This window comes from Anolis carolinensis, chromosome 2 (assembly GCF_035594765.1).
Source record: "Anolis carolinensis isolate JA03-04 chromosome 2, rAnoCar3.1.pri, whole genome shotgun sequence".
Taxonomy (NCBI): Eukaryota; Metazoa; Chordata; class Lepidosauria; order Squamata; family Dactyloidae; genus Anolis; species Anolis carolinensis.
The window spans coordinates 30,645,372-30,670,015 of NC_085842.1; the positions used below are offsets into that span (position 1 = coordinate 30,645,372).

The 24,644-nt window shown below is 42.6% G+C and overlaps 2 protein-coding genes across 2 annotated transcripts; one reads left to right on the forward strand and one right to left on the reverse strand.

Annotated features, from left to right (window-relative positions):
- Nucleotides 1-1,722: 1,722 nt before the first annotated feature.
- LOC103278026 (translation initiation factor IF-2) lies at nt 1,723-8,533 on the forward strand. The gene is made up of 2 exons (XM_008105598.3): nt 1,723-1,904; nt 7,625-8,533. The coding sequence occupies exons 1-2, from the start codon at nt 1,820-1,822 to the stop codon at nt 8,359-8,361; spliced, it is 822 nt and encodes a 273-aa protein (XP_008103805.2). The 5' UTR covers nt 1,723-1,819; the 3' UTR covers nt 8,362-8,533.
- A 7,842-nt stretch (nt 8,534-16,375) lies between these two features.
- Nucleotides 16,376-24,580, reverse strand: LOC103278041 (uncharacterized). Its single transcript, XM_062969337.1, has 9 exons — nt 24,545-24,580; nt 24,183-24,297; nt 22,535-22,629; nt 21,484-21,630; nt 20,887-21,088; nt 19,501-19,580; nt 18,823-18,896; nt 17,211-17,278; nt 16,376-16,745 (listed from the first exon to the last, which is right to left on the reverse strand). The coding sequence occupies exons 1-9, from the start codon at nt 24,578-24,580 to the stop codon at nt 16,636-16,638; spliced, it is 927 nt and encodes a 308-aa protein (XP_062825407.1). The 3' UTR covers nt 16,376-16,635.
- Between the last annotated feature and the right edge of the window lie 64 nt (nt 24,581-24,644).

The following is a 24,644-nucleotide window of genomic DNA, read 5'->3' on the forward strand; positions in this document are numbered from 1 at the left end:
GTCTTGAGGCCCTGCACCCAGTGTGCCCATCACCACTGGGACCACCTTGACTTGCTTGTGCCAGAGGCTTTGTAATTCGATCTTTAAATCCTCAGATTGTGTCAGCTTTTCCAGTTGTTTCTCCTCAGTCCTGCTGTCACCTGGGATTGCAGTATCGACAATCCATACTTTGTTTTTTAACACGATTGTGAGGTCAGGAGTATTGTGTTCCAAAACCCTGTATTATTATTATTATTATTATTATTATTATTATTATTATTATTATTATTATTATTAACATTGAGGCTGTGTGGCCTTCTGTCAGGGATGCTTTGCTTGTGCTTTCGGTGCACAAAGGCAGAAGGGGATTGGACTCGATGTCCCAAAGGGTCTCTCCCAATCCTCTTTTTTATTGTTGTTGTTGTTATTATTATTATTATTAATTATTATTATTGCTCAGTGGCCAACTATAGTCCGGCCCTCCAACGGTCCGAAGGATCGTAAACTGGCCCCCTGTTTAAAAAGTTTGGGGACCCCTGCTCTAGCCTATACTATTCGAGCTGCCAGTCATGTAAAACACAATTTTTCCAAATGTCCTTTCTAGTTCTTCATCAGGCAAGTTCAAAAAGTACATTTGTGGTGTTATTTCGAAATTTGTGTTTAACATCATTTCGAGATATACATGAATCTGTTTCCAGTAGTTGTTTACTTTGTTGCATGTCCACCACATGTGGTCAAATGTACCTTTTTCTTTCCCACATTTCAACATTTGTCTGTGCAGCTTTACAACTTTGCTAATCTCTCTGGAGATACCATCGTAGCTGCATTTTGTAGACATTTTCTTTTAGATTTTGATATGCCGTGTATTTCATTCTTCTCTTCCATGGGCTATTTTTTTCTCTTGGCCTATGTTTTGAGCCTATCTAACCATCAAATTTTTTTACTACTTTTCCATACTGGAGACCAGGGTCCTGAAACTTTTTAAGCAGGGGGCCAGTTCATGCCCTTCCGATTGTTTGGCGGCTGGACCACAATTTAAAAAACCATGAACGAATTCCTGTGCACGTTGCACATATCTTATTTGTAGTGCAAAAATAACAATGAAAGAATTTTTTTTTCGTGTCAGGAGTGACTTGAGAAACTGCAAGTCACTTCTGGTGTGAAACAATTGGCCGTCCACAAGGACGTTGCCCAGGGGACACCCAGATGTTTTTGATGTTTTTATCATCCTTGTGGGAGGCTTCTCTCATGTCCCCGCATGGAGCTGGAACTGACAGAGGGAGCTCATCCGTGCTCTCCCTGGGTGGGATTCGAACTTGGCAGCTTTCAGATCAGCAACCCAACCTTCAAGTCACAAGGCTTTAATCCACTACGCCACCGGGGGCTCCAAATGAAAGAATGATAACATATTTAAAATGACATTGTGTTACTTCTAATATGCTGCAATATGCTGGTTTGACCCACAAGGGAAAAACATTAGCCTCTGCCCTGTTACAGTGTCCTACCCCTGCTATAAATAACCCATCATGAAGCCATTCCATAAGTCACTGCTTTCCCTGCTTCTCAACCAAAGCACCAGACCCATCTTAAACCATCTTATTTCCATCACAAGGTTAATGGCAGGGCTGATGGGTGTGCCGGGCGGCCAGCAATGACAACAAACAAGGAATGCAGCATCTCAGTCCTGCCTTGGGATGCTCCCGCCTTTTTGTGCTCCGGGCAAGGCTTGGCCCAGGTGATATAAACCCCACAGCATGGAGGAGGGAGCCACATCATTCCTTCATCCCAAGGCAGAGTTGAGGAAGGAGAGCAAGGAGGCTGCTTTGCATCGGCCTCCAGGATGAGCGCTGTGTGCCGAGAGAGACGGCCCTTCCTTGGCGTGACTCCAGTGGCCCTTGTTTTGGTGCTGTGCCTTCATTTGCAAGGTAAGTAGGATGGAGAGAGGGATGGAGGAGAAGCTAGGGAGCTTTGTGCTATATGGATTCTTTGAACTTGGAAAAAATTGCCTAAACTCGGAAAAGTTCCTTTTTGGAGTAATTGGGAAAGTATCTATTGGGCTAGAATTGCCAGAATCCCAAAAGAACCTTTTCTGAATTCTATTATATGTTTATAAAACCACTTCCGTCTTAAGAAAGACCTCCAATGTGGTTACATTCAAATTTAACAATTATAAAAATTAATTCATTTGCATTTTAACAATTATATCAGTTAACACATTGGAGCCTCTGGTGGCCTAGGGGAGAAAAGCCTTGTGACTTGAAGGTTGGGTTGCTGACCTGAAGGCTGCCAGGTTCGAATCCCACCCAGGGAGAGCATGGATGAGCTCCCTCTATCAGCTCCAGCTCCATGTGGGGACATGAGAGAAGCCTCCCACAAGGATGGTAAAACATCAAAACATCCGGGCATCCCCTGGGCAACGTCCTTGCAGACAGCCAATTCTCTCTCTCCAGAAGTAACTCCGGTTGCTCCTGACATGAAAAAAAAAGTTAACACATTTTTTTGCAGTGAATAAAAATAAGGTCAAAAGCGGGAGATTTGACTTTCAGAAATATAAATGGTTGTGGTGTCATCACCGATGGTAAATTATAGCTGTACATGGCATCATAAATGATGAATTTTGCCACTGCATACGTTATGATGCAGCCCTCCAGATGTGGGACTGTAACTATCAGAATCCTCCGCCATTAGCAATGCTCTTAAGGACCAGTGGGACTTGTAGTTTAGCAACACCTGAAGGACTTCAGGATTCCCATTCCTGGTCTATGTGATTTCTTTTTCCTTCATGGTAACTATTCCTTCTCTGATGCCATCACAATTGGCATACCCTACGACCTTGTGCAGCTCAAAATTAGGACACATGTGGCCGGGTAGTTTCAGAGTGTGGTCGAGACAATAAAAGTTATCAAACAGGAAGAAATACAAGATTGCCTGAACTTATTAGAAAGGGACACATGCAACTTTGTCCCATATTTTCCAATTGACCCAGTTTGGCAGAGATAATCCTGATGAATCCTCCATCATCCCACTTTTTCATTTGATTTTAAAATGAACTTCCTTTTCCTCCTCCTCCTCCTCTTCTTCCTCTTCCTCCTGTTCTTCTTCTAGTTTACTCCCTGGTCTGTGGCTTATTCCAATGGCTGCAAAAATTCAAGTGCAAAATAGTATGTGATCCATAAACCCAGCACAGGGAAGATAGGAGGGGGCAGCTCTGGCAAAAGCAAACTGTTGCAGCCTGTCTTAGTCTCTTCTTACTCTTTAATAACTTTTGCCTTTTTGACCACACTTTGATGTTCCTTCACCACGTGTCCTAAATTTCATCAGTGAAATGTTGTGGGACATGCCCCTACTCAGACTTAAATACCTTAAAGGCACCAGATCCTGTCCGATCCTGTCTGATCTTGGAACCTAGGCAGGATCAGCCTTTTCTTAGCCCTTGGATAAGATACCATCAATGAATATTGCTACTATAGGGTATATTTCAGAGCCAAGAACTGGCAAAACCACCTCCCTTCTATAACAAAGCCCTATTAAATTCACTTGCTCGCCATGAATCAGCAAGTAACTTGAAGGCACGGGTGCCCCTGCTGTCCTTTCCCCCAATTCAATAAAGTACTTTTTACAAAGCAAACATAACTAGTGACAAATGAAAATAGCTATGAATAAATAAATGGCAAACAATATGTATGTAAGTGTCACTTCCCTATTATTAGTTTCCAACCCATTAGGTATGTTGTTATGTTTAGTGTAATATGAGGTTGTCACTCAAATTGAACTGTGGGAGGTGAAGTAGAGGTTCATTTGTTGGTTGTGAAGAAAACACATTCAAGGTGTAGCTACATGGGGTGGAGCAGGAATCAGGGCACTACCCCGCCATATCAAAATTCACACACACATCATCAAATTTTCCTTTAGTCCCCAATTTTCTCGCACTAGAGTCACTGAAAATCAACCATTCCTAGACATTTCTGTTGTGTGCGCGTTCCTTAGAACACTTTGCCTGCCCTTTTTCTTGGAATGCCTAAACTATATTTCTAAATCTCCAACTGAAATTTTATGGTGCTGTAATGCCAGAAATTTGGAGACTATAGAAAAGTTTCTTTGGGAGCAGAATTCGTATTTTGGGGGACAGTCCTCTAATATTTTTCGGTTCCAATCCATGGCTACACTTTAAAGGTGAACCTAGGTTTGTTGAAGCAATACTAAGGAATTGAACTTGGATGCATTTCAAGGACTTTGAAACATGGGAGCTGATCTAGATGGAGAGGAAGATTTTTAGCTCTACAGATGTTTAAACTACAATTCCCAAATGCTGTTGATGGCTGATAAAAACTTGAGCTTAAACACTGCTTCTTAAACATGAATCTGCTGGGCAGAGTTTACAGAGCATTCTGCAAAAGATGCTTCAGCTGTACTTCATAAAAAGGAACATCAGTCTGTTTAGCAAGACTTGCAAATGCTGAATTGTTATTAGTAAATGTTTAGCTCATATATCTATTTTATATACCTATATAAGCTAAACATGTTCAGCTTATATTATGTTTAGTTTATAAATGTTTAGCTCATATATCTATAGGTATATAAAAGGGCCCCTGGTGGTGGCGCAGTGTGTTAAAGTGCTGAGCTGCTTGCAGACCGAAAGGTCCCAGGTTCAAATCTCGGGAGCAAAATGAGCGCCCGCTGTTAACCCCAGCTCCTGCCAACCTAGCAGTTCGAAAACATGCAAATGTGAGTAGATCAATAGGTACCACTCCGGCGGGAAGGTAACGGCGCTCCATGCAGTCATGCCGGCCACATGACCTTGGAGGTGTCTACGGACAACGCCGGCTCTTCGGCTTAGAAATTGAGATGAGTACCAATCCCTAGAGTCGGTCACGACTGGACTTAACGTCAGGGGAAAACCTTTACCTTTACCTATACCTATATAACTGGGGTTACATAAATTTTTCACAAGTGGAAAAGTTTAAATACTGTAGTCCTGGACTTGGAGGGCCAAAGAATCCCCATCTTTCACCGGAGGAACAGTATGGCAAAGGACATAAGAGGATGAAACGGGAGCAAAAGACAAAAGCTGCCAATGCTGTGTGATTTTTACAATATAAATATAGCTTCTTTGTCTTTACCAAGTGGTATAATAACCAACAGACACTGCTCAGATTGCGTTCTAGAGGGGAGAGAACAAGAAGTGGAAGCACTGGTACAGATAGGGTGGAGAGAACTAGAAATTGGAGAGTTTATGTAGAGAGTGGCAGGCTTCCAACAGAGATAGTTTCCTCCCTCTTGTCTTCTCCTTCATTTGCCTTTGCCACAGTTTCTCTTTTCCACCCCCGACATGTGCATGTTGACACTCCTTGCTTGGCCATTGCCAAGTCTCCTGTCAAAAGAATGAGCCAGGCCCTGCTGGTGGCAGCTTGTTTTATTTTTTGCTACCTGGAGAACATGTTGTCGCCGAGATGTTGAATTCCTAGGCCACGTTCCAAGCACACTCAGATCTTGGGAATGAGAGACAGTATCTAGCATCAGGCTCCAGGGTGTGTGCCAGAAGCAGGAAGAGGAAAGAAGGTTATCAGCAATTGTGTCATGGCAGGAGTCTAGTGTTTTAGGCTCAGTCTGATGCTGCTATGGTTGGTCCTTGGCATCCACAGGTTCTGCATCCATGGATTCAATTATGAAAATACTTGAGAATACAGTCAGGAGCATAGTGAAAGTGAAAAAAATGCGAATAAAGACATTGCTATATTTTTAAACTCAAGACAACACTTTCTGTGATTTTCCAGGGCTTTTAACATGACTCTATGGCTGACTTCCACTGGAGGCTGATCACAGAATGGCATTGGAAGACATAGAGATTCCTAGAGAGGTGGCCTCTCTAGCAATCTCTCGGTCTTCCAGCATGACCAGAAGAAGTTGATCATGTAGTCACACTGGAGAACCTGGAAATTTGTAGAGAACGTTTTAATAAAATCTACAGAAGTCAAAATCTCAAATGTGGAGGGATGATTGTACTAATAAAAAAAATCCAAAATGCAAAAATTGATTTTGCCACACACCTAGCTTTATATTCGTGTCAGGAGTGACTTGAGAAACTGCAAGTCGATTCTAGTGTGAGAGAATTGGCTGTCTGCAAGGACGTAGCTCAGGGGCGCCCGGATGATTGATGTTTTACCATCCTGTGGGAGGCTTCTCTTTATATAAGGGACCCCATTTACTGTGTCTTTGTATATAAAAGGACTTCAGCATCCACAGATTTTAGTATCAAGCGCTATATATTTTAGCACAGAAGGGAAACTAAAGCAAATACACTTGGTTGCTTTGAATCTGTGCCACAATGCAGATATGACATTGTCATTGATCAGCCTCACCTTTTCTTATGAGAAGCAACATGTCTATGTGTGTACTTTCAAGTCAATTGTAGATTTATGGCAATCCCGTGAATTTTATAGGTTTCCTTATGCAAGGAATACTCTCAGAGGTGATTTGACAGTTCCTTCTTTTGAAATAAAAGCCCACAGCATATCTTATTTCACGCAGACAACATATAGTAATGGTAGTCTTTTTCAGTTGCTTTTAAAATGTCCCAGTTTCCCTCGTCTCTAACCACTTTCCCCCTTTCTCCTCACCTTACTTTTGTTGTTGTAAACGGAGTTCAGAATACAGTCCAAGGGACAGGAAGAGAAGGGGTTGAAATGTGGATTTCCCAACAGACTCAAGCAAAAGCAAACTGCTGCTCTCGTGGCTCTTATTTATTTATTTATTTATTTATTTATTTATTTACAGTATTTATAATCCGCCCTTTCTGAAGGGGAATCAGGGTGGATCACAGAACACAGATAATGGCAAACATTCAATGCCAATGATAACAATGACAAGACAGACAATAGATAGAGGTACAGTAGAGTCTCACTATCCAACACTCGCTTATCCAACATTCTGGATTATCCAACACATTTTTGTAGTCAATGTTTTCAATACATCATGATATTTTGGTGCTAAATTCGTAAATACAGTAATTACTACATAGCATTACGGAGTATTGAACTACTTTTTCTGTCAGATTTGTTGTATAACATGATGTTTTGGTGCTTAATTTGTAAAATCATAACCTAATTTGATGTTTAATAGGCTTTTCCTTAATGCCTCCTTATTATCCAACATATCCGCTTATCCAACATTCTGCTGGCCTGTTTGTGTTGGATAAGTGAGACTCTACTGTATATATAGACTCGGTTCTGGTCATTTTATCTCCCTGCCAAAGAGCTTTCTTTGTTTGTAAACTTCCTTTTTTATGATCAAACCCGGAGCCTATATACCTTCCCTCTTTAATGCAGTTCCTATTCATCTACTCACATTTGTTTTCAAACTGCTAGGTAGGCAGAAGCTGGCTAAAGATCAGGAGCTCACCCTGACCCGCGCTTCGAACTCTCACTCTTCTGGTTGGCAAGATGATTAGCCTGCTGTGCTAAAGTCTGGCCCTCTTGTGTTCTTCTTCATCAATACCTTTTCCTATCTTGACTACACACAGATTTTGTTTTTGCCACATGTGTCCAAGTCTTAACCTGTGAAAGGGCATGGATTCCGCAAGAGGGACCTACTTGTAGGACAGCTCCCGAATGTGCTTTTCTGAGGTTTGTCTCTCTTTCTCTTTCAGGCTCTGCCTCCAGATGTATTGATGTGACGCTTGAGCAAGAACTGGAGCCACTGCCTCCAGGTGTGGAGCGGTGTTCGTTGCCGAGTGGGCTCCTCAAACCTGATGTCTCACGGCTTGGGCATGAAAGAGACGCCACGGATGGGGGAGACAGCCGTATTGTGGGCGGCAGTCCTGCAACATCTGGGGGGTTTGGAGGAGGAGGAAGCAGTGGAGGCAGCACTTCTCCTACACCCCGACCCACATCACAGGGCGGCAGACCATTTCCATCTGGGAAGCCGGGAAGCATATTTGGGAGAAACCCTAATCCATTCGGTAGACCAAGAGAACCTGGCCCCTATGGGAACAGACCGTCTCCGTATGGCCCTGGTCCTGAGCCATATGCAAGTGGCCCCTATGGGAACTTACCCCCTGGCCTTCAGTACAATAACCCTCGAATTCGTCAGCGCCCAGAATGGAAGGCTCCTGGCATCCCCTATATCCCATCTGCCAAGGAGTGGGGTGGCGGCCACATCCCCATACGTAAAGAGAATCCCAATGCACCATATGCGGTCCCTTATGGTGGTGGAGCAGGTTCGTACTCTTCACCTTATGGGGATGGTGATGGGTCCATGTCATCAGGGATGAGGGGCAGATACGACGGCAGTTACGGCCCCATTCCTGAAAGCTTGCAACCTGGTGGAGGACAGCGTGGCATAGACGGCGTGAATCGTGGTCCCCCTTGCAATCCAAACTGTTAAGTGGGGATAGATTGTCAACAGTTAATGTCAACCCTATTGCTTCCATGGATCTGTGTTAGTTAAGAGCAGCAAATGGATTCAGACTTTGGGCTACAGCTCTCATAACTCCTGAATACTAGCCAAGTCAGTTGGGAATGATGATACTGTAGTCCAATGCCCTAAGCAATGGCAGATAGAATGCCTATGTTCTGTTTCATTATCTGGGCCATTCACAACACATAATAATAATATTATGATTCCACTTTAACTGCCATGGCAACATCCTATGGAACTTCTGCCATTTCCCTACATGGCCTCTGTCTCTGACACCTGGATTGTTACAGTGCAGCACCTTTATGTAACTAGAGGAAGCAAATCCGTCTATGTTCTTGCTCAGCCAGCACGTTTGTATTAAAATCCTTTGTACTGTAACACTAACTAGTGTTTTTGTTTGGTTTTGTGATACATTTCTTTTCGGGGATAGAATAATAGAATCACAGAGTTGGAAGAGACCTCGTTGTCAGGACCCAGGCTACAGAGCACCAATAACCATGCGCAGAGGCCAGATTCTATCTAATATCTTTATTAAAGGAATATATAAAGTCAATAAAAACAAGTGAAGAATATAGTTCAGAAGTAGACCTTTCAGGAAAGGTCAAATATAGTCCAGGAAATTAAAGTCCAATATGTGATATTAAGGTCCAAAGTTATAATCCAATAACCGAAACACACACTTTGCCAAGCAAAGTGCGGGGAAATGACAAGGTCTTTTAGTCCATTGGAGCTTGACAACAAGGCTGGAAAACAAACTAGATTCTTGGCAAACAAGACTTGATACGAAGCAACAAGAAGCAAGAACAAGGTCCGTGGCGAGGTCCGGGGAACAAGGCAGGCTTGGAACTTGGTCCTGGAAACAAGGAACTGGAGTTGCGTAGTCCACACACGATCTCACTCCTCAAGCTGACGAGTTGACTCCGCAAGGTTTCCTTCACGGCAAAACACCTAAATAGGGTCTCGTTTCCCGCCAGAAGAACACTTTCCCTGGAGAACTAGAAGTGAAACCCAACTCTGTCCAGATGCATGACTCCTTAGAATTTCCCAAGGGAAGCAGACCTAATCAGCTAATTGTTTGGCTGCGATTCTGGCGCTCCGGCGATTCGCCTCCCTAGCGCCTCTATCTCTATTATAATTGTCCTTTCGAGAAAACGGGGGAGAATTCTGCCCAAGGCTTGTTTGGCTGACTTCTTGAGGGCAAACATCCTCCAGGTGCAGGGGCTCCGATTCTGGCTGAATCGGTGGGAATCCCAAGTTTTCCTCTTCGTCTGCCACAATAGTACTAGGAACAGGACTACATGGCCCATGAGACATCACACTCGTGGACCATCCAGTCCAACCCCATTCTGCCAAGAAGCAGGGAAATCACATTCAAAGCACCCCCAATAGATGGCCATCCAGCCTCTGCTTAAAAATCTCCAAAGGAGCCTCCATCACACTCCGAGGCAGAGAGTTCCACTGCTGAACAGTTCACACAGTTAGGAAGTTCTTCCTAATGTTCAGGTGGAATCTCCTTTCCTGTAATTTGAAGCCATTGTTCTGCGTTCTAGTCTCCAGGGCAGCAGAAAACAAGCTTGCTCCCTCCTCCCTATAACATCCCCTCAGATATTATACATGGCCATCATCATGTCTCTTCTCAGCCTTCTCTTCTGCAGGCTAAACATGCCCAGCACTTTCAGCCGCTCCTCGTAGTGCTTGTTCTCCAGACCCTTGATCATTTTAGTTGCCCTCCTCTGGACACATTCCAGCTTGTCCACATCCCCCTTCAATTGTAATGCCCAGAACTGGACACAGTGTGATTCCAGGTGTGGTTTGACCAAGGCAGAATAGAGGGGTAGCATGACTTCCCTGGATCTAGACACTAGACTCCTATTGATGCAGGCCAAAATCCCATTGGCTTTTTAAGCTGCCACATGACATCGTTGGTCATGTTCACCTTCCTGTCCACAAGGACTCCAAGATCTTTTTCACAAGTATGGCTATCGAGCCAGGTGTCCCCCATTCTGTATCTTTGCATTTCATTTTTTCTGCCTAAGTGGATTATCTTGCATGTGGTAATGAAATCCAAGTTTCCAATATACTGCAGCTGGAACCACTGGGACCGGCACAATGTGGTCCTTGGGGTCATTTTTGTGGCCTTTATCCCACAGATACAAAAACTATTTGTAATTTTTCACCCTAAGCTGAAAGCATTTTAGTCATGGTCCCTTCAAGGCATTCAGGCCCAGGAAACATAATTGTTTAAAAAACAGGAAGGGATTTCTGTGTCACTTGCTGTTGTCAAAAAGAAAAGTCCAGGTTAAGTGAAAATGTAAGCATGTCTTCATGTCCCCTTGGAGGGCAGTGGAGGTCAAACAATTGATTTTGTTTTTGTTGAGAGTAGGTATACAGCTTTCCAAGGTCCTCTATGGGGATTTTGTTACCCTCCATGGTCTCACTGCTGTAGATCCGCAGGAACACCCCACTATTATCCAGATGTTTTTAAAATCATATAATCATAGAGTTGGAAGAGACCATAGGTAAAAGTAAAGGTTTTCCCCTGACATTAAGTCTAGTTGTGTCTGACTCTTGGTGCTCATCTCCATTCCTAAGCCAAAGAGCTGGCGTTGTCCAAGGTCATGTGGCCGGCATGACTGCATGGAGTGCTGTTCCCTTCTACCGGAGCGGTACCTATTGATCTACTCACATTTGCATGTTTTCAAACTGCTAGGTTGGCAGAAGCTGGGGCTGACAGTGGGAGCTTGCCCTGCTCCCCGGATTCGAATCGCTGACCTTTCGGTCAGCAAGTTCAGCAGCTCAGCGGTTTAACTTGCTGCAGCATCAGGGGCTCCTGGAAGAGACCATAAGGGCCATCTAGTCCAACCTCCTGTCATGCAGAAACCACGGCAACCATGGACCAGTCACCCTGTCTCAATGCAATTTTCATCAGAGGGTTTTTGGAGGAAAACATGAGCAGAATGAGAATAGTGATCACTACATTGAGCTCCTTAGAGTAAATGTGTAATAGAAATGCCAACTAGCAAATCCATCCACCCACTTCTAGCTAGCAAAGGAAAGAAGAGTTGTTGCCAAGCTTCATTCCTCCACATCTCTCAACCAAACCATGCAGGTCCCATGTCACATTTTTGCAATAGAAACAGAAGCCTGACCTCCCTAAACACAAGGATGACAGACAATAGAATCATCAACAGCTGATAACAGATATGATTAGGGAATGCCATCCATAATAATTGAAATGTTTCTAAATCACAAGACTGTCAGAAAATGGAGAACAACAATTATGCACCTTATAACTGACAGCTTCATATGAAAACAGGATACTGGAACATACTATTTGATTGACTCAGTATATTAAGGCTTTATCACACAAGGCAATAAACCTCAATTACAGCTGGACAATAGCAATTTGGTCTGGGACCTATCACATGACGTTGTGTCTTTACCATTGTTGCATTGGATTTTGATTGTTAGTGGTTTGCATCTTTTCATTAAAGGGGGAAAACACTGATGGCTGCAAATATTGCAACTGTTCCACTGTTGTTTCTGGTGTGATTGTTTTGTTCTGCTGCAGTTGCGATATCTCTGCAGCCACGCAGTGTGAGTGGGCATGGCTTTCTTCTCCCTCTCACCATCTCAAAGCTCTCTCCTGACATTGTCTTCTTCCTCTCTCTCTCTCTCTCTCCTCTCTCTTAACATGTTCATGCAGAACAGGAAAGGGGACTGACACCTCATGTCCAGGTAAGTGTGTGTGTGTTTATGTCATTTTGTGTGCGTGAGAGCGTTAGTACCAACAGCGTTAGTACTGTGTGTTTATTTTATGTGTTGTTTTAGGCCCTTTGTGCCATATGTAAGCCGCCCTGAGTCCCTTTGGGGAGATGGAGGTGAGGTACAAAAATAAAGAAAGGTAAAGGTTTCCTCTGATGCTAAGTCCAGTCATGTTCGACTCTGGGGGTTGATGCTCATCTCCATTTCTAAGCCGAAGAGCCGGCGTTGTCTGTAGACACCTCCAAGGTCATGTGGCCGGCATGACTGCATGGAGCGCTGTTACCTTCCTGCTGGAGCGGTACCTATTCATCTATTTACATTTTGCATGTTTTCGAACTGCTAGGTTGGCAGAAGCTGGGGCTAACAGCGGGCGCTCATTCCGCTCCCCGGATTCGAACCTGCAACCTTTTGGTCCACAAGTTCAGTAGCTCAGCGCTTTAACACACTGTGCCACCAGGGGCCCACAAAAATAAAGCCATTATTATTATTATTATTGACACAACGACATAGTCTGACACAGCAAACAAGATAGATATGCTGGATTTCGTATCACAAGTCAAACACTTCCCAAGTGTCTAGTGTGATGTATTTTCGGATGATGCGCGCAGATCCCAGTACGGTGGCCTTTTGCAGTTGGCAGATCATAATTTTGTCAATGTCTATTGTTTCCAAATGCCGGCTGAGATCTTTTGGCACGGCACCCAATGTGCTGATCACCACCGGGACCACCTGTACTGGTTTCTGCCAGAGTCTTTGAAGTTCGATCTTGAGGTCCTGATAGTGGCTGAGTTTTTCCTGTTGTTTCTCGTCAATTCGACTGTCACCTGATATGGTGACATCAATAATCCAAACCTTTTTCTTTTCTATTATTATTATTATTATTATTATTATTATTATTATTATTATTATTATTATTATTATTATTATTATTATTATAACAGTGGCAACCTCTTCCTGAGTTGCACACATAGGATTTGCAACCTCGGATGTGTGGATGACACCCTATTGAGAAGGTGAGCTTCAAATTGGGGCCCACAACATTCAGGTGCACTTCCCACAGGGAAGCAAATCCAACTGAAAAGAGCAAGGCCACATGTTGCTCATTGAGTAAGCCAGGTACCCCAAAAAACCTCATGGCATATTTTCCTACAAGAGGAGCTCAAATCTGCCTCTTCTCATGGCAGCTCTTGTGACAGTGTGATCAGAGGCATTTCTCTTCCTTGGTGTGAGTAAAATGCCAAGTGACACCTGGTTTAATCCCAAAGAAATCCACAATGTCTGGACTCCACGACCTTCGAGTTAGGCAATGGCAATAGAAGGGACAATGGAGAGAAGAGAATAAACATGGTTTCCATGTGTTGCACACTCTCACATGGGTCATTAGTTTAAAAAACACACATGCATAGATACATGCACACATACATTTGAGATTATCATATAGGCAAAAGATAAACCCTGTTTTACAGGCATGGCCAAAGTTTGCCCATGCCTGCTGCATTAGTAGCAATAATACAAGGGAGAGAAGACTTCAGTGACAAGAGAAATTAGATGTGACATTAGTAAATATTTTCCCCAACGATGTGCCAGAGACCGGCACTAAATTTGTGCCCACTGGGTACAATTGTTTCTTTCTTTCCTGAAAACTTACTATGGAACATGATCAGTCCAGGGACCATCACTTGGAGAAGCTCTGCCTTAAAATGTTCCTCCCATTTCAATTGGTTTCAAGGAAAGGGAAAATCTCCACACCAGATATGGACTAGTATTATGCAAGGTAGCTTCTGTTTCACCCATTGTCATAGTCTGAATGACTATAACATATGATGAAGCTATCATCATCCTGTGGTGTGCACGTGCCATTTGGTATTCTACTTTCTTTTAGCCATTATGCCAACACCTCTTCACTAGTACAATGGCAAAATTTTCTGCAGCTGTATCTAACGTGTTTTACCCTAGTTTACTTTTTCATACTGCTAAGTTGTTGTTGTATATTGAGCTGGCAATTGAATCTGAGAGATTCTAGAGATGGGAACACCTTTGAAATTTTCATAATTGGTTAGGGTGCCATCATGTGGTTTCTTACAGCATTTTGTTTCCCGCAAGTTTACTCTACAGTGTTGTTGGAGAAACACATATTTGTGTCTACAGCCCCTTCCACAAAGCTGTATAAAATCCACATTGAACTGGATTATATAGCAGTGTGGACTCAGATAACCCAGTTCAAAGCAGATATTGCAGATTATCTGCCTTGATATTATGGGTTATATGGCTGTATGAGCCCCGGTGGCGAAGTGCGTTAAAGCACTGCGCTGGAGACCGAAAGGTTTCAGGTTCAAACTCCGGGACTGGCGTGAGCGGCCGCTGTTAGCTCCAGCTCCTGCCAACCTAGCAGTTCGAAAACATGCCAATGTGAGTAGATCAATAGGTACCGCTCTGGCGGGAAGGTAACGGTGCTCCATGCAGTCATGCCGGCCACATGACCTTGGAGGTGTCTATGGACAACGCCGGCTCTTCGGCTTAGAAATGGAGATGAGCACCAACTCCCAGAGTCAGACATGACTGGACTTAACGTCAGGGGAAACCTTTACCTTTACTATGGCTGTGTGGAAGGGCCCTATCTCATATCCTCCAATGGTGACAATAACTCCATCAGTTTGGCTGTTTACCATTTTCAACATGAAATGGGGAGGTAATTCTAGGCAGGTCCCACACAGTGCACATTATTGTAGTCTAGTCAAGATGGGTTGAAAACTAACATTAAAAACTGTGGCATAGGCACCAAGAACTGGGAAAACCTGGTACCTGAATGTTGGAATTAGAGGTCAGCTGTTACTAACTATGCTGTGGATTTTGACGAGGCAGAAATAGAGGGAGAAAGGGAGCAACATGTGAAGATGAAGCCAATCCTTGTTAGGACCACCTTCCATTTGGAAATCAAATTCTCAATAGTTACTTACGGACCCACCGCCAAGACCCTACATACACTTGGAAGGCAGTCATATTTGGCTGCGAGTGATAGCCTATGATGATGATGAGTTTAGAGCAGGCGTGGATACATGTTGGCTTTTCAGGTGTTTTGGACTTTGACTCTCACAATCCCTAACAGCCTACTGGCTGTTAGGGATTGTGAGAGTCAAAGTCCAAAACACCTGGAGGGGCAGAGTTTGCCCATGCCTGGTTTAGATGTATGTAAAACAAGTACCATTATGGACAAATCTGCCATCTCTAGAAAGTGCAGATGCAGAAAACACTGAAAAGAGTGGACATTTTACACTCTTGGTTCAACCACAGATATAACTGATGGGAATATGGGCACAGACTTAAAAAAAAAAATTGGCAGGCTTTTGAGAAGTATTTTTAAAAAAGGAGAAACAACCCTTGTATGGTGTGCTGGACATTTGTTGTTTAAAATGCTGTTTGTTTTTAATTTGATTAAATTAATTAATCATTATTAATAAATGATTAATAAATAATTAATAAATCAATTAATTTGAACCTATGATAGTTGGATTGTTTTTAAACCTAATTTTTTTTAAACCATTTCTTTTAATGTGTTATTGAAGACTTTCATGGCCGGAATCACTGGGTTGCTCTTTATTTACTGTCCAGATTACCATGCAACTGTGGACAAGTCTACAAAGGGACCTCCAAATGCAGCATTGCCCAAACACAAATCAAGGAGCATGAAAGGCACTGCAGACTAACTCAACCGGAGAAGTCAGACATAGCAGAGAATGTGATGAGCCAGCTAACACCTCCCAACAAAGGATTTCCCCAGGCAGGAATCAGCCAGGCTTTGAAGCCGAAAGGCCATTCAATGCTAATCAAGGTGGCCAATTGCAACATTCACACTTGCCTCCAACAGACAAGAGTTCTTTCTCCTACCCTGGACCTTCCACACATATATAAACCTCCCTTGCCTAGTTTCCAACAGACCTCACAACTTCTGAAGATACCTGCCACAGATGTGGGCGAAACGTCAGGAGAGAATGCTTCTGGAACATGGCCAGACAGCCCGGAAAACTCATAGCAACCCATTTCTTTTAATTGTTTGGAGTCACCTTAAGTCCCATTTTGTAAAAAAAAGTTTTGAATATAGGTTGAATATCTCTTATCCAAAAATGGTTGGGACCAGAAACGTCTTGATTTTGGGGTTTTTGGATTTTGGAATACACTGCACGTACGCACATGAGATATCTTAGTGATGCGACTCAAGTCTAAACACAAAATTAATTTATGTTACATATATATCTTATACATAGAGCCAAAAGTTACAAGCAGGCCTTTCAAGGTAGAGCAGAGGGAGTCATAGACAACAATTTTAAACACCACAGGCTTGTGAATTGAAGATGCTGGATTGTCAAAGTGCTTCCTGGCTGCTACTTGAATGAAGGAGCAGATTACTTTTATTTCAAAACGGGAGCAATGGCAGGTTTCAGTCCAATCCCCAAGTAAAACAGGTATGGAGATGATACTTCACGAGTCTTTCACATTCACAACCTTCCCCTGACTCACAGTGGAGACGGGAGCTGCATTCTTCTGTCCCGGGACTGTACGTTTTCCTTTTCCACTCCTTCCTTGCTGTCCTAGGAAGGAAAAGGGGGAGACACAATGTTTTGGTGACATCCTCTGTGAAATTATTTCTTCTAGTCAGTAGTTTCATTTATGCTCCTTTTCATTCATTTTCACATTTAACAACATGGGAAGCTGTCTCAAATTGGGCCCGAGAGCTTAAAAAAGTCACTGGACATTACAGTGGGGAGGATTCTCATCCTGGATATTCCACAGATATATAAACCCCACTTGACTAGTTTCCAACAGACCTCACAACCTCTGAGAATGCCTGCCGTAGATGTGGGCAAAACATCAGGAGAGAATGCTTCTGGAACACGGCCATACAGCTTGGAAAACTCACAGCAATCCAGTGATTCCAGCCATGAAAGTCTTTGACAGCATATGTTTTTACCCTCCTACAAATTTATACCAAGGATGAAAATGCTCCATCCTTCAACCATGCCCTTGTAAAAACAAGATCCATGCCTTATACTTACTTTGGCCGACAGCTGGGGAATCTCCAGTTCCCTGAAGTTCTTGGATGATCTCCTGAAGGAGGTCAAACCTGTAACCATGAAGAGAAATGTATTTTAAGTACAGCCTGTTTTGTACCGTATTTGTAAGCATTAATCAGGAAAAAACAGTCACTAAAACATCAAACAAATAAATAAATAAATAGATTTTAAAGACTCTTCTAACCAAGGTTGGGAAAAAAACAGACACAATTTTTTGTGTTTAAACTACTTGGGGTTGGGGTTTTTTAAATCAACTGGGTTTCTTGCATTAATGTTTTCATGGAAAAAATGAACCCTGCTTATTACACAATACTGTGAAATACTATTTTATGTACTAGAAAGTTTGATAATCCATCAAAAGTTATTAGGTTTTGATATGATTTATGTCTTTCAATAAAACACATTTTTTACTAATTATTATATCCATTAATTATAAAAATGTGTTTTAATGTGTGGTGCATTAGTTTAGGATGGAAACTAATCTGGAGTGATAAACTCCATAATGCTATGGACTGGAACAAAGTGCAATATAATCTGAGATGATGCCACAAGGAGGTGAATGTATATTATTGTTGTTTTAAATTGTTTATTTTATGTTTTATAGTTATTATTGATGTATTTGGACTGTTGTTTACATAATTTTAGTATGTCTGTAAGCCACTTTGGGTCCCGTGAGGGAGAAAAGCGGGATATAAATAAATTGTTGTTTTTGTTGTTGTTTTTGTGAAAGCTTGGCTCACAGAAAACACCCCATCAACACTTCCATATAATGCAGTTTGAAACTATATATGGTCAGTGTACTCGTATAATGCAGTTCATTGCAGTTAAACTGCATTATGTGAGTCTACAACAGGCATAGGCAAACCTGGGCCATCCAGGTGTTTTTGGACTTCAACTCTGGCTGTTAGGAATTGCTAGGAATTGTGGGAGTTGAAGTCCAAAACACCTGGAGGGCCCAAGTTTGCCCATGCCTGGACACACTGTTTCAAACTGCAGGGCCGGGCTGTGGCACAGGCTGGTTAGTAGCTAGCTGCAATAAATCATATGACCAAGAGGTCATGGGTTCGAGGCCAGTTCATGTCGGAGTGAGCACCCGACCATTAAAATAAAAAATAGCCCTGCTTGTTGTTGACCTAAATAACCCGAAAGCTAGTTGCATCTCTCAAGTAGGAAATTTAGGTACCACTTATGTAGGGAGGCTAATTTAACCAATTTACGACACCATAAAAGTTGCCCAGCAGTGTTTGGAATGAGGAAGTATCCATCAAGGACTCAGTGTCACAGTGGATGATAAAGCAGCTGCTCCCCCTGTGGCCGGAATCGAGCATATCCTCAGGAAGCTGGAAGCTGGAGAAGGTTAAATTGCCTCTGTGTGTCTTTGTCTCTATGTTCACATGGCATTGAATGTTTGCCATGTATGTGGACATTGTGATATGCCTTGAGTCCCCTTCAGGGTGAGAAGGGCAGAATATAAATACTGTAAATAAATAAATAAAATTATATGGTAGTGTCGATGGGACACCAACATATGTATCTTCCAGAAAATACTTTTCTGACATGAATGTTTACTGTCTGACTGAAATCTACTACATACGTTTGCATGCAACAAAAAGGCCTTTCCATTATATTCTCCCATCTTCGGCAAACCTCACTGGAGACAGGATTCCACTGAAGACAAAAAGATGTTTGGAATGAGATCAATAGTGGCATTGTGGAGAAGTTTTGAGTACTGGGTTACTAATCTGGAGAACAGTGTTTAAATCATCCCTCAGCCATAGAAACCCACAGGGTGACTCTGGGCAAGTTTCTCAGCTGCAGAGGACGCCAAAGGCAAGAAAACTCTCTTTGGACAAATCTTGCCAAGAAATCCTCCCATTACAGGCTTACCTGTCGTTTGTAATGAATCAGAAATTACTTGAAGGCCCACAACAACAATAAAAGCAAGTAAATTACATAGGAAGCTGAAAGCAGCTTCCATTTTCGTAAACATCTGTGGTTATGTGTCATTAAGTCAACTTCAACGTATGGATGAGAGACTGCCAAGAACCCTGGTCACCAGCTGTCCTGTTCAAATCTTTCAGATTCAGGATTGTTATCCCCTCGATTGAGTAAATACACCTGGAATGTGGTCTTACACTTTTCCTAATGCTCTCTTGCCAATTTTACCTTATCTTAATCCCCTTCCCTCATGAGTCATGATGTTTCATAGTACGTCCGAAGTACAATAGACTTCAGTACAGTAGAGTCTTTTGCATGGTGCTTGGTATATTACCTGGCCTTTTTTCCTGGCTTTGCTTGATAAATCAATGAGGGTCTGAAGAGAGCGGTTTTGGGTGTGTTCCTTGCATTTTTCTGTGGATGGAGACAGAAGGTTGTTCGTTAGCAGTACTCTATGGATCAGGACAAAGGCATGTACGACTCGAAGAAGCAAAAACCTGTCTGACTGGTGAGCAACCTGTCAGCGCTGTCAAAAAAAAGTGCCAGTGACCATAATCTTCATTACAAGGAATTTCTTCACAGCTTCCTGAAGACACTAATGGCTACTTCCATTTCACAGATGCACAAACATGATGAAGGATCAGTGGTGACAGAGATGGAATTTGAACGTTTGTCTTCAAGGTCAAGCTCTCACAATTATAGAGCTAGAGCAGGCATGGGTAAACTTTGGCCCCTCCAGGTGTTTTGAACTTCAGCTTCCACAATTCCTAACAACTAGGCTATTAGAAATTGTGGGAGTTGAAGTCCAAAACACCTGGAGGGTCAAAGTTTTCCCATGCCTGCTCTACATTGTAACTGGAGGTCAGTTGTGACCAGCAGTGCTGTTGAATTTGAAGAGGCACGAAGGGAGGGCAAAAGGGAGAAACATGCCAAGAGGAAGGCGTGTCAAGCCAACCCTGACCGGGACGACCGCCTTCTGTCTGGAAACAGATGTCCTCACTGTAGAAGAACATGCAGATCAAGAATAAGACTCCACAGTCACCTATGAACCCACCACCAAGACACTACACTTGGAGGGCAATCATACTCAGACAACGAGGGATCACCTAAGTAGTAAGTAAGTAAGTAAAGTAAGGCTACACACAGTAACAGTTAATGTGAATATTATCAATGTACTATATTGAGTGTAAATAAGCAACAATTTCCGCGCAGTAGGATGCTCACTGTGATACAGGCCCTACAAACAAATCATAAAGTAAAAGTAAAGGTTTCCCCTTGACATTAAGTCTAGGGGAACAGCACTCTGGGGTGTGGTGCTCATCTCCATTTCTAAGCCGAAGAGCCAGCGTTGTCCATAGACAACTCCAAGGTCATATGGCCAGCATGACTGCATGGAGCGCTGTTACCTTCCTGCTGAAGTGGTACCTATTTATCTACTCACATTTGCATGTTTTTGAACTGCTAAGTTGGCAGAAGCTGGGGCTAACAACAGGAGCTCACCCCTGTTCCGCAGAGTTGAACTGCCGACATTCTGGTCAGCAAGTTCTGCAGCTTAGTGGTTTAACCTGCTGCGCCACTGCATTCCCAAACAAATCATACCATTTGGGAAAACTCATATTGCCCCTGTTTCCAAAGGTTGCAAGCAAGAAAAGTATATATGCCATCCGTTAGGGGTAGATAGTAACCCCCCTTTGTTTTCCCACTAAAATGGTGAACTCACCCCACTTCTGCAGGGCTCCGTCACTGTGGCTGCTCCGGCTTGGCATCCCTTCTTGCTGGGTGACAAAGGACTCTAACATATGGATGCCAGAGGCAAAACGCTTCTCCAGGTTTTCTAAGGAGGCTTGAGCCTTGGCCAAGAGGCAAGCCGAGTCCTGCAGACTGTTTGCAAACACTGGCTCCTGGTTGGCAATGGGACCTCCCTAAAGGAGGGAGAAGAACAGCCAGGAGAACACAATTTTGGTATTAGGAAAAGTAACTTAGTACTGGAGTTTTGGGTATAACTTTTTCCAAAATAGGGATGCTCATCAATGAATCAAGGGATGGGATCAACTGCATTTTTGTAGTGGGCAGAAGCTAAGGAAATGCTTCATAGGATACTTTTAGAAGGCAGCACTAGGGACAGGTAGATCAACATCACTAATGAGGGGGATCATCTTACAAAGGAGACCCCTTGTAATGATCTAGTGATAGAACTGCTACATTGGGTGGGGATTAAGATCATGGGAAATGTCTGGCTCCATAGGATGGGATATTGTCTCCTGAAATTTGGAATTAAAGTCAGAGATCTGTCACTCAAGAGCAGACAGAAGCCTACCGCATCCACAGATGCAAGGCTTTGGGCGTCGGATTCAGGGGTGTCTTCCCCGCTGCTCACTGGTTCACATGTGCTGTTGGAGTTGGATTGCGGTGGCTCCTTCACAGAAGATTTGCAAGGGCTACTTGCCTCTTGTTCTCCACTTTTCTGCAAGAAAGAACAGCAAACAATTGTGGAAAGTCACACTCTTCAATGGACAGAAGGTTCATCTTTAGGCATAGGCAAACAGCTGGTAAGATATTAGGAACTGTGAGAGCTGAAGTCCCACAATTGTGGGACCTGGAGGGCTGAAGTTTGCCCATGACTGTTCTATACTGTAGAATTAATGCAGTTTGATACTACTGTAACTTCCATGGTTTAATGCTAAGGAATCAAGGGAGTTGTAGTTCTATAAGACCTTTAGCCTTTTCTACCAAATGGTGCTGGAGCCTCACCAAACTACAACTCCCAGGATTCCATCACATTTAAATGGGCTCAAACTGCATTAATTCTACTATGTAAGTGCACAATTCAACCAGTTATGAATTATTCCTCCTACTTATTTCCTCCCACTTGTAAGATCTTCCTACTTGCAAGATTAACCAAATCACCATTAATAAATGTGCCTGGAAGAAGCCTCAACCCTACAGTTTGGGCAGGATAAATGCAATTAATGTGTATATACAAATACAAAAAACTCTAAAACAGATGATCGAAGATATAGTTATCTCACTTATGTAACTTACACTAACACTCCTTCCAATATGGGACCCAAGGGAGTTCACAATTTGAGTATAAACGTAATATATTTCAAACAATAAATAATACAAGTTTTAAAAAACCCAACACATTAAAAAACGTAAATTTAAAACAATGTTTAAAAGGCTGTCAATAAAAAAGGATAACAGTAAAAACACATATGCAACATACCCAATGAAAAGGCCTTCCACATCAGACAATTAATATTCAAAAGGGCTGAGTGAAAAGTATAAATTTTTCCAATGAAGGAGGGGGAAAGGAGAGCTCTTGAATTTGTTTCCAGTAACACAGTCCATTCCGAGTCAGGTCTTACCTGTGATTTTCCAGCTGCCTGGCCCTCAGGCTGGACATTGGGTGTGCTTTGCTCTGCACTTCTGGCACTGGACTCTACCTCAAAGTAAGGTGGCTCTGAAGAAGATGAATACAGATTAGAAAAGACCATTCAGTCATTATCGCATGCTTCATCTCAATTTACATCTCTGTTTGTTCTGTTTGCTAGGCCTTGTGGCTATGCTATTCCTCCTGTCTATCCTTCCATGGTTCTTTCGCATCTTCATTTTCCTGCTAATGGAGCACCCCAGTTTACAACCTTACATTTCCTTCTTTCGTCACTTATTACAGTTGACCCTCTTCATTTGCAGGTTTGACTTTTGCAGATTTGTAACATGATTTTTGTTCCTGTCTTATAAATGTAATTTCCTAAGTGATTCTATCATGAAACATGGAAAAAGTTTATTAAACTGCAAAAATGTTATTTTTACAGGACATCTTGCAGCACATTTTGCTATAGTTTTTCACATCTCATAGACTCTCAACCAATTCAACATAGGGTTGTTCTATATATTCCGGGCTGTATGGCCATGTTCTAGAAGTATTCTCTCCTGACGTTTCGCCCACATCTATGGCAGGCATCCTCAGAGGTTGTGAGGCATGGAGAAACTAGGCAAGGAAGGATAATATATATCTGTGGAGAGTCCAGGGTGTGAGAAGAGTTCTTTGTCAGTTGGAAGTCAGCGTGAATGTTGCAGTTAATCACCTTAATTAGCATTGGAAAGGTTTGTCTCTTGCCTGGAGGGCATCCTTTGTTTAGAGTCATTAGCTGTCCCTGGAGCTCCTCTGCCCTCAGAGTGTTGCTTCCCATCTACTGTTCTGATTTTTGAATTTTTTAATACTGGTAGCCAGCTTTTGTTCATTTTCATGGTTTCCTCCTTTCTGTTGAAGTTGTCCACATGCTTGTGGATTTCAATGGCTTCTCTGTGTAGTCTGACATGATAGTTGTTGGAGTGGTCAAGCAAAGGATGCCCTTTGTATTGTTTAACATAATATTATTATCAATATTATATGTTTATACAATATATTATATTATAAAACTGAGGGCGGGGGCCAGGTAAATGACCTTGGAGGGCCGCATCTGGCCCCCGGGCCTTAGTTTGGGGACCCCTGTTCTAGAACATGGCCATACAGCCCGGAATACATACAACAACCCTGCAATCCGGGCCATGAAAGCCTTCGACAACAATTCAACATAGTTTGTGGCAGCCACAAAAACAAAGTTTCTGGAGTATAACAACTACTTTCAAAGTATGTACCACGCAATTAAACAGAAAACAACCCTTTCAAACCAGGAACAGATTTTTTTCCCAAATGTTATTATATAGTATTATTCATGGATTTGATGAGAATGTTCTCTCTAGGAATCTCTGGGGTGTATCTAATTATACATCTATTTAGATGTATAATTATGCTGGTTTTTAATTTATATTTTAATTTTTATTGTAATTTTTAATCTTGGATGATTTTTAACTGTGTTTCCAATGTATATTGTAAGCCGCCCTGAGTCCCCTGATGGGTGAGAAGGGCGGGGTAGAAATGATGTAATAAATAAATAAAATAATAAATAATAAGGGTTCATGAATATCATTTTTGTACCCTCTATTCCTACTACTTGGCATCAAACTGACCTTCTGGAATGACTGGGAGGGATGATTCCTCTGACTCTGTTTTTCCTGCCCACAGAGAGAGCTTCTTCACAGAGGATGATGCTAATGAAACCAGAGGGGATCCCCCTATAACATCCTGGAAGAGCAAAACAGTAGGAAATAAGCTCTTGACAACCATAGCAAAAAAGTACGAAGAACTACAACAGCAGTCAGAAAAACATTAGAGGCACTAAGCACAGTGCAAACTAGACTTGCACCGAGTTCATGCTCATCTCACAACTGAGGTGGAGAGGGGAATAATACTCAGGCTGAGTGCATTTAAGGTAGAGGTGGATCATGCATCCCTTCACATGTTGCCAAACGACAAGTCCAAGAAACCTTACCAGCACCGTGAATACTGTGAGGCGATTCAACAACATGCGATGCACCACATGACGCCCATCTGATTTGAGGTAACATTCAAGGAGAGGTTGAATGGACTCA

Bases quoted from the DNA above. Each gene is read 5' to 3' on its own strand.
- LOC103278026 (XM_008105598.3), top strand. From the start codon at position 1,820: ATGAGCGCTGTGTGCCGAGAGAGACGGCCCTTCCTTGGCGTGACTCCA. The intron at 1,905-7,624 runs GTAAGTAGGATG...TTTCTCTTTCAG, and splicing joins GCTGTGCCTTCATTTGCAAG to GCTCTGCCTCCAGATGTATT.
- LOC103278041 (XM_062969337.1), bottom strand. From the start codon at position 24,580: ATGTTGTTGAATCGCCTCACAGTATTCACGGTGCTG. The intron at 21,631-22,534 runs GTAAGACCTGAC...TCTTTCTTGCAG, and splicing joins AGGCAGCTGGAAAATCACAG to AAAAGTGGAGAACAAGAGGC. The intron at 18,897-19,500 runs GTAATATACCAA...TTTTGTCTTCAG, and splicing joins AAGCCAGGAAAAAAGGCCAG to TGGAATCCTGTCTCCAGTGA.